The sequence below is a fragment of the Arvicola amphibius genome, chromosome 1 (genome assembly GCF_903992535.2).
Source record: "Arvicola amphibius chromosome 1, mArvAmp1.2, whole genome shotgun sequence".
NCBI lineage: Eukaryota > Metazoa > Chordata > Mammalia > Rodentia > Cricetidae > Arvicola > Arvicola amphibius.
Genome location: NC_052047.1, coordinates 63,074,024 through 63,084,332, shown reverse-complemented (window position 1 = coordinate 63,084,332; position 10,309 = coordinate 63,074,024). Strand labels below are relative to the sequence as shown.

The 10,309-nt window shown below is 47.4% G+C and overlaps 1 protein-coding gene across 1 annotated transcript; it reads right to left on the bottom strand.

Moving 5' to 3' along the window:
* Positions 1–685: 685 nt before the first annotated feature.
* On the bottom strand, positions 686–2,526 carry Mrfap1 (Morf4 family associated protein 1). Its single transcript, XM_038339243.1, has 2 exons — positions 1,956–2,526; positions 686–1,718 (listed from the first exon to the last, which is right to left on the bottom strand). Exon 1 carries the CDS (start codon positions 2,338–2,340, stop codon positions 1,966–1,968), a length of 375 nt encoding a protein of 124 aa, XP_038195171.1. The 5' UTR covers positions 2,341–2,526; the 3' UTR covers positions 686–1,718; positions 1,956–1,965.
* Positions 2,527–10,309: the final 7,783 nt, after the last annotated feature.

Below are 10,309 nucleotides of genomic sequence, written 5' to 3'. Positions count from 1 at the left end.
GCAGGCAGATAGATCTCTATGAGTTCGAGGTCAGCCTGGTCTACAAGAGCTAGTTCCAGGACAGGCTCCAAAAGCTACAGAGAAACCCTGTCTCAAAAAATCATAATAAATAAAAAGAGCTTGCAAGCTGGTACCCCAGGATGCAGTACTAAGGGAACTATGCAGGTTGAGTTCTTCAGAGATTAACACCCCTGGAAGGAACACATCATGCAGTCAGAAATTGGGCTGGACTACAGTTCATTCAGCAGTCGCACGAAATTTCTAAGATGTTTGGGATGTCCTTACAAGGCAGGGCCTGAGTCACCCAGAGGGTGATAGGCAAGGCCATTGCTTGGTAGGGGCACTTCCCATAGAGGGTCAATCCCAGGAGCTGGCAACCCAGCCCTTCTTTTCTGAAGGGAGCTGCTGTCATCTAGATGTGCTACAGTATGTCGATTCTTAGTCTCCAGGACAGTGGAGGACAGAAGGCAGACACGGAGACTGTGGACTTGAGAAAGGTTCCTTCCTATAGGAACCAACCATCTCTTGTGCTCACTCAGGTCCCAGAGAAGCCAGAGCAGAAACTCCCCTCTGTCTGCTTACCCAGAGCTCCCAAAGCTGTAAGATTCATGTTCATCACAACTAAGCACAGAACACTGAAGAAAGACTTCACTTAAATGTTTCTTAATAAATTTCTGGGTTTATATCTTTTCAAGCAAACGAATACTTTTATTAACATGTAAGATTTTTTCAAACATGGTAGGGGTTTTGACCTCAAATGCTTCTCAGGTCTGCTACTCAATACACTTATAGCTTGACTACATATGAACCTTGAAGACGCCTCTTCCTCGAAGTTTAGGGTCCACTGCAGACAGTTCCAAGATTTCCTTCTCAGCCCACAACAGGCACTGCAAATGTCTTTCATTTTATGCCCAGATCTCCTCAAATATATGGGGATAAAATATCAACTTGTACAGACTGTCAAGACTTCGTGTCCCATTCTGGGTTCCATTTCATTTAGAAATGAGTTAGGCTGTCCAAACAAACTCACCAAACAGGTTACAATAGATAGTGGAGCACATAAAATTTAAATTTTGCACAAAATACATCTCTCCTCCTTTGGTCTCACACAGAAATTAAAGCCCCCCTGATAGAAACAATACTATCCTATGACCCTTCTCCCAGGTCATCAGTCCTAGCCATATCGGGCCCATCCGCAGTCCCAGTCTGGTCCCTTCTTCTGCCATCGCTGCATGGACTGGTCTTCTAGAACGCTGCTCCTTCAGAACTTCCAGAGCCAGTGAGCTCCAACCCGAGTCACAAGTGTCACAGGGACCCAAAGTTCCAGGGAGCTATCAGGTCACCCAAGAAGGAGCAAAGCACCTCAAAATGCATAAACAACCAAAGCCCAGGAACGAACGTCATCCAACTGCCACAAGGGCTTACAATCTAGGCCCCAATTCCCGTATGTGAGCGCACTTTCCAAATCAAAGTTATTTCCGAACCCAAACAACAAAAAAAGAACCGCTGAATAATCAAAACTCATATCGAGGTCGTCAACCGCAGACCGTAGCAGAAACGTAGTGTCAGTGAGAACAGAGTCAAGACAGAGGGGGGGAAAGAAAGAAGAAAAGAAAAAAAAAAAAAAAGGGAAAACAAAAGGCTCTCTGGTTTCAGCTTCTCCAGGGTGTCATGTCAGCCAATCGCCATCACTCGACCAGAATCCATTGGCTGGAGACCTAAAGCACGGGCGGGAGAGATTCATCATCAAGATGTTAATCCCGCTGGACAGCACGGCAAACACCGGGCCTCTCCTGGAGGCTGCCCCGAGCCTCCCAGCACAGTCTGGAATCTTCCACGGCCTCCCCACTGACAATCTGCTGGAGCCCTTCCCCAGAGGGGCCTAGTTCACTCCCGAGGCGACCAGCCAGCCTCCTCCCACAGTCGCCCACGCCCCGCCGGGATCCCTCCCTTACCGCGGCCCGCTCACGACGACTCGCTCTTCTCTATCCGCCGCACCAGCTGCACCAGCATCTCGGCCATCTTCGCCATCTCCTGCGCCTTCTCCTCGGCCTTCTCCGCCCGGGGGCCGCGGGGCTCGGCGCCGCCCGCCTGGAGGTGGTTGAGCGCGCTCTCCTCCGAGGCCTCCACCTGCGTCTTGATCTGGATCAGCATATTGTCCATCTCCCACAGCTTGCCCCGGTTGCGCACGGGCGCGCGCCCGCGCTCGCGCGTCAGCGACGCGATGTCCTCGCGCATCTCGTGGATGACGGGCAGCAGAAACTGCTCGAAGTCCTCCTCCGGCTCCAGCACCTCCACCTCCTCGGGCTCCGCCAGCTCCACCGCATCCAGGGGCCGCATCTCCGCCGCTGTGCTCGTCTGCGGGACACTCAGTGACCGAGCTCCGGCCGAGTCCTCAAAACTTCGGCCGCTGTTCAACTTTCCGCCGCGGAGAGGCCACGGAGACGAGCGACCGCCGAGCTGACGAGCGGCGAACAAAATGGAGTCCCAACCGTCAACCAGAGCTCTGCGCCTTGCGACCCCTTTCACGACACTGCCGCGCCCCTCTTTACGGTCGCGCTGCGGGCGCGCGCACGTCCGTGAAGGGGCGGGGCGAGCGCTTTCGCGGCCGCGCGCAAACATCTGCTACCCATCCCTCCAAGGTCCTTGGAGCGGTTCTGAAAGTTGCCAAGATCACATTTTACTGTATCTTATTCTCATTTTATTTATTTATTTATTTTTTTGAGACAGGATCTCACGCTGTAGTCAAAGCTGACCTGGAACTCAATTATGTGGCTTAAAATGGTCTTGAATTTTTCAGCAGTCCTCTTGCCTCAACTTCCCAGGTGAAAGTAATTTGGAAAACCAAAAGAGAGCCGGGTGCGGTGACTCTCACCTTTAATCCCAGCACCTGGGAGGTGGAGGGAAGTGGATCTCTGGGTTCGAGGTCAGCCTGGTCTACATAGTGAGGTCCAATATAGTTATATAATTACATAGTGAGACCCTGTCTCAAAACGAAACACATCAAAAAAACCAACCAAACAACCAACAACAAAACCAGAACAGGACAAAAACCAAACAAACCAGCTTTTCTAAACTGTACCAAGGGCAGCCATCTTGCTCATAGTCCCACCTCTTCTGCCAGGCACTCATGCTGGATGTGCCTTACCAGATCTCCTTCTGTCTGATGGGTCCTGAGACCCCAACCGACCAAGTTCAGTTGGTGTTTATTTGGTGTGAATGGGACAGAACTTGGCTCACATAGTTTGCTTTAGCAGTCACTCAGGATTGAACTTTAAGAAACAGATTTTTTTTTTTTTTTTGGTTTTTCGAGACAGGGTTTCTCTGCAGCTTTAGAGTCTGTCCTGGAGCTAGCTCTTGTAGACCAGGCTGGTCTCGAACTCACAGAGATCCACCTGCTTCTGCCTCCCGAGTGCTGGGATTAAAGGCGTGCGCCACCACCACCTGGCAAGAAACAGAATTCTTAATCTACTGATCAGACAGCACCCTCTCAAGAATCTAAACTGTGTATTTGGATGGCTTTCCAGCCAGGAGTCATGACACTACTTTGTAAATACTAATTGTAGGCATATATAAAGTGCATGTTTTGGGTAACACATGTCTTTTATGTATTTGTTTATTCCTTTATTTGTTTACTTTGGCTTTGGTTTTTCAAGACAGGGTTTCTCTGTGAATAGTCTTGGCCATCCTGGAACTTGCTCTGTAGACCAGGCTAACCTCCAACTCACAGAGATCCTCCCGCCTCAGCCTCCTGAGTGCTGGGATTAAAGGTGTGCACCACCACTCCCTGGTTTAAAGTGCATGTTTTTAATTAGTTTCTTAGATACTTTACATTCAGTGTCTTTTAATACAAATAATCCAGCCTTTAGGGTTTTTTTTGACATCAGAGGAAGTGATGCCATTAAAAAAGTAAGAGTAAAACCAGGTGGTGGTGGTGGTGGCGCACGCCTTTAATCCCAGCACTCGGGAGGCAGAGGCGGCGGATCTCTGTGAGTTCAAGGCCAGCCTGGTCTACGAGAACCCTGTCTCAAAAAAAAAGAAAAGTAAGAGTAAATGCTCAAAGGACAATGAATAGTGTTGCACGCGACACTAGGATAGTTAGATTGCAGAACCCTGACATGGGGAAAGGCTGTCAAACATGGACCTGGGAAGTCCTGTGTGTGTGTGTGTGTGTGTACACAATCTCTATTGCCAAGACAGCTTCTACTGTATAACCCAACAAATGAGTTGAACCCATATATCCACATAAAACCTGGTGCACAGATTACACACACTAGTGATTATGAGTTACCAATGTCATCAGTGTCACATTAAGGAAAGTACTAGAAGCCCTTCCTCTTGGAGTTGTTTAACTAGGAGAGTCCATATTGAACTGTCTACTTCCTGTTCCCTGTGTATTCTGTTCTCTGTCTCTCTGTTGCATGAGTCTGAATCCGTGCCTGCCTGAAGGCTGTCTTGTGACTCTGTTTGTCCCTGTGTCTGTTGTGTGAGCCGTCTCTTCTCTCTGTGAGTGGTATGTCTGTTCCTACAAAGGATTTCCCTCTATCTTTACTGACTGGCATTGAAAGCACCATGTGGGTAAGGAATGGGACACTTACTGAAGTCTTTAACAGAGCTGTACAAGAGATTAAGTCACTGGTTCCAACTGACCCAGCAAACAAGCATCATTCTTTACAAACCAATAACCATAAATGTTTGCTTTCAACCTTTACAGTAGATTTTAGGAAGTTACTTTCAATTTTTGTATTTGCTGCTTTATCTGGGTCAAGGGCATGGAAGAGTGCATAATTTAAGATTATAAATACACATTTTTATGTTGTAAAAGTTGATTACATAGGAAATCCAAGGCAAGTAAGGTTGGTTGTTACACTGTTCTCTCTCTCTCTCTCTCTCTCTCTCTCTCTCTCTCTCTCTCTCTCTCTCTCTCTCACACACACACACACACACACACACACACCACACAAAAGGGTTAGGACCAAATGACTCTCGCTGCAGGACACAAGGCATACCTGTGCAGTATTCATGCTGTGGAGCTCTGGGGCCACTTTGTTTTCTGTTTGTAGTTTTCTTCTTTGAGTTATTTGTTCTTTACATTTAGAGTAGGATGAGGAGGAGGTGCTGTTGCTCTTGAGGGCTTGTGGAAGGATGAGGGCAACTTTCTTCCCACATGTGGGTCTGAGGGATCAAACTCAGGTTTTAAGCTTGGTAGCAAATACCCTTACCGGTTGAGCCATCCTTCTGTCCCTCTGCCCCAACCCCACCGGTGTGTGTGCATGTGCACACGTGCATGTACAGTCTGTCTTTTTTGCTGTTGCTGTTTACATGAGCGAGCTGGTCTATAAACTTCAAGTAATTCTTCTGTCTCCACCCCCCATCTGGTCAGGGAGCACAGGAATTACACAAGTGCTACTGTGCTTGGCTTTATCGGGTTTAGGGATTCAAACACAGGTCTTTGGGCCTGCAGGGCAAATGCTTTACCTACTAAGTCATTTCCCAGCTCTGTTCTTTTTTCTGTTATAGTTCCTTAAGTAAAATTGATTTTAGCACTTTTCTTCATTTCTAATATAGCATTTAAGACCCTAAATTCCAATGTGTGACTTGAGATGCTTCACACAACTTTGAGTATATTTTATTATTGTAAGAGTATGTTTATTCCTGTTATGAATTTTTTATTATTGCAAGAGTATGTTTATTCCTGTTATGAATTATTTCTGTTTTTGATTTTCTTTTTGAGATAAGGCCCGATTTACATAGTGAGTTCCAGGACAGTCAGGATGAAATAGTGAGACCCTGTGTCGCAATAAAATAAAGAAATTGAAGGTACGGTTTTGCAATCAGCTTGATTGGGGCCACCTCAGGGCATGTTAGCTGCTGCTGGGAAATAAACAGGGGTGCAGGATTCTCAGCTGACCAACAGTGGTAAGCAACCTGCTGATGTGGAGCCTCGTCCCCCAGGCTGGAGACTGAAAAACAGTTTGTCTTAGAAGTGGCAAGAAAGGTCATGTGGGGAAGAATGGCAACTCTAAGTCCTGTGGTTCGGGTCCTGGCCTGCAGGGCCAGAGGTGGCAATTTCTGTCTCCTCTTGATGCCCTCAAGAGTGATCCTGAATGCACTGTGCTTAGAAACCTGGAACACAGAGCTGCCTTAAATGACTTCTAGAGTCAGCATGGTCCTGGACACCTGGGAGCGAGCTGTGACTGTGGTCCTCGCACTGCTGCTGGCCCTGAGAGCAGGCGCTCCAAGGACGACACGCTTCTCTGTCAAGGCTGGAAGGAGTTTGTGCCTTGTACTAAATGTGACCTGTCTTAGTTAGGGTTTCTATTGCTGTGAAGAGACACCATGACCATGGCAACTCTTATAAAGGAAAACATTTAATTGGGGTGGCTAGCTTACATTTCAGAGGTTAAGTCCATTATCATTATAGCGGGACATGGCAGCATGCGGACAGACATGGTGCTGGAGAAGGAGCTTAGAGTTCTACATCTTGATCCACAGGCATCAGGAAGTGAACTGTGTCACTCAGCATAGCTTTAGCATAGGAGAGCTCAAAGCCTACCCCCACAGTGACACACTTCCTCCAACAAAGCCAGATCTCCTAAAAGAACCACTCCCTTTGAGGGCCATTTTCTTTCAAACCACCACATGACCCTTTTCAAATTCTACTGACATCCTAACCATTAGTAGGAGATGGGTCCCTTCAGAGGAACTAAGGGCTAGATTTGGTCTTGAGTGTGGGACCCCCATGATAAGATTAATGTCCTTAATTGGGCAGTGATGCCTTTAGTCCCAGCACTCAGGAGACCGAGGTAGGCAATCTCTGAGTTCGAGGCTAGCCTGGTTTGCAGAGTAAGTTCCTGGACAGCCAGCATCCCAAGAGCTCAGTCCTGCCCTCTGATATGTATCATGTGAAGACATACTGTGAAGGCAGCCATCTGCAAAACAGGAGGGCAGCCCCCAACAGGTATCTGTTGACACCTTGGTCTTGAACTCAAAGCCTCTAGAAGCACAAGAAATAAGTGCCTAGCCTGCGGTAGTTTATTATGGTTGCTCCTGTTGACTGAGACAGCTGATGTCTGCCTCTAAGCATGATGGAAACTCACAGGCTCTACCCCTTTTCTCTCTGCAGTCTTCACACCAAATTATTGGGACCAGAACCAAACAAAGGAACCCAAGCAGCAATTCAAACACGCAGAGAATTATTACTAGAAAAACTGAGCAGAACAGATCTTTCAGACTTATAAGGGAGAAGCCAGGCATGGTGGTGCACATGTGTAATCTCAATGCTGAGGCGGAGCCAGGACTGCGAGCCTCAGAAATGCAGGTGTGTGTGGTCAGTGTGCACATGGGAAGTGAAGGCCTCACTGGAAGCCAGAACAGGGGTGAGGTTGGGACACAGTGTCCTGGAAATGTGTTATTAGCCACAAGGGTCACCTTGCAAGGACTTGTAGACTTCCTCCATTAGAAGAAATTACTCCTCCAAGAAGGAATATTTTATGAAAATGACCTCTTTTCTTCCTGCTACCTTCTTTATTCTTTCTTTCTGGTGTTGGGGAGGGAAGTTAAGACCTGGCACATACTACTCGAGTCTACCACCTCAGAGATACACGCCTGTCCTGGGAAGTGAAATGGAACGGCATCTGGTGTCTTAGTTAGGGTTTTTCTTCTTCTTCTTCTTCTTCTTCTTCTTCTTCTTCTTCTTCTTCTTCTTCTTCTTCTTCTTCTTTTCTTCTTCTTCTTCATTTTTTTGTCTATTTAGATTCATATCCTTTTTTAAAAAATATTTTTTGTGGTTTATTTAACCTTTTATTTTATGTGCATTGGTGTGAAGGTGAGCTGCCATGTGGGTGCTGGGAATTGAACCAGGTCCTCTGGAAGAGCAGTCAGTACTCTTAGCCACTGAGCCATCTCTCCAGCCCCTAGTTAGGGTTTCTATTGCTGTGAAGAGACACCATGACCACCACAACTCTTATAAGGAAAAATATTTAATTGGGGCTAGCTTAGAGTTTTAGAGTTTTAGTTCATTATCAATGGGGTGCAACATGGGGACATGTAGGCAGACATGATGCTGGAGAAGTTGAGAGTTCTACATCTTGATTCATAGGCAACAAGATGTGAATTGTGTACCGCATTGGGCGTACCTTGAGCATATGAGACACCAAAGTCTGCCCCCACAGTGACACACTTCCTCCATCACGGCCATCCATTCCAACAAGGCCACACCTCCTAATAGTGCCATTTCCTATGGGCCAAGAATCCACACACATATGTCTATGGGGGCCATACCTATTCAAATCACCACACCTGGAGTCTCATACAGTGGCAGAAGACCCGAGAGGAGAGGGTTATAGCACTCACTCTACTGGGTGTGGAGGTACTTTATTACATGAACTCTCCTGGCTGCTGTACTCGGTGATGACAGTGGCGGGTGCTTTTTGAAGCACTCAGTCTTTTGAGACATGAAGTGTCAGGTCTTTCTTAAGCAGATAACACATTTTGTAGATGTTACTTTGTTGAAGTTCCAGTGAAATGGTATTTGGTGGGAGGATGGTTAAACCCCATCTTATGAGACACACACACTGTGATCTGCACACCAGTTTTGGAAGGAGTATGTAGAGTGCTGGCTTGGGGTTTTCAGTGAGGCAAGAGCAGGAGTGGCTGAGCTGTGTTCCTGTGTCACTGACTGGTCCCTTACTGTTCCCTGTACATACTACATATAAGGGCCAGTCAGGTCTTAGTCCATAGAATCTCACGTCCCAGATGTTAGAGACTGCCATGGTCACCAGCGCATCCAGGGAGCACTTTGTTCATTTCCACAAGGGTCACTTTGCAAAATCATCAGTGGACGTAAGTTAAGACCCCATAAATAGCCAGGCAGCAGTGGTGCACACTTTAATCCCAGCACTCGGGAGGCAGAGACAGGCGGATCTCAATGAATTCGAGGTCAGCCTGGTCTACAAAGTGAGTGCTAGGACAGGCAGGGTGGTTATACTGAGAAATTCTGTCTCGGGGGGAAAAAAAAGGAGCCAGGCGATGGTGGCGCATGTCTTTAATCTCAGCACTTGGGAGGCAGAGGGAGGAGGATCTCTGTGAGTTCGAGGCCAACCTTGTCTACAAGAGCTAGTTCCAGGACAGGCTCCAAAAGCTACAGAGAAACCCTGTCTCGAAAAACAAAACAAAATAAAAAAGAAAAATCAAAAAAAGAAAAAGAAAAAATAATAAGATCCCATAAACATCACAGGTGTGAGCATGTCCCTGGGCTGGCAGGAGAGAGAGGGAATGACTCTAGCCGCCAGCCCACGTCTAGAAGTCTCTTGCAGTCTGCAGCCTTTGCTATCTGTGCACACAACAGGAAACCTGTCTTTCCTAGCATCAGGGTGCACAACAGAGCAGCAGGGGATACAGCAAGCTTGGTGACTTTGTGATCCCAAGACAGTTGCTCTTTGAGACCAGAGTTGTTAATGCTGGTCCTTTGGGGTATTGATTGTTCCCTGGGTAACAGGGGCAACATGAGGAACAGTGCTGGCCACAAAGGCACTGTGCCCAACTGCCCAGTCCCAGCTGTGTACTGAAGGGTAAACAGACCCTAATACCTGAATGAATGTACCTGATCCCTGGACATCCTTCTAGTCCTCAGGAAGGAGAGACCTCTGCTGAGAGCGGAGCTCATGGGGACCGTGATGGGAATGAAGGGAAACAGTGGAGGGGTGGGCAGGGTTCCTTGCCAGCTCTCTGCATGCACACCCTTCTAGAGCATAACCATGCATGGATACAGTGCCTATGTTCACTGTATCAGTTGGCACTACTTTGAAGCACTCGGACTTTATGGGGGTTCCAAGGTGACATGTGAGGGGGAGCTGGGGGCTAGCTGATATTCAAGTATCTGTTTCTGCTTAAGAGGAAAGAAGAACATGGAGCCTGGAACGGCAACAGCAGACAGCGTGTCAGGATTTGTTTAGTAGGTGGCAGAAGGTAGAACAGAGTACCCAGGAAAGACAGAACTGGATTGACTGTTCTGGAGGGGTGGACGGTGCTAGGGATCAGCATTGCTGAGCAACTCAAATCCAGTCTCATGAACCATTCTTGGCTGCACTATAGAGATGCATGAGACAATTTGGTGCAATATACTTTCTAATACTAATAACATGTGTGTGTGTGTGTGTGTGTGTGTGTGTGTGTGTATGTGTGTGTGTGTTTTGAGGAAGGGTCTCAAGAATTCCAGCCTGGAACTTGCTAGGTAACTCAGGATGACTTGTGCTCTTGATCCTCCTGCCTCCATCTCTCAAGTACTAGGATTACAAGTGTGGACAGC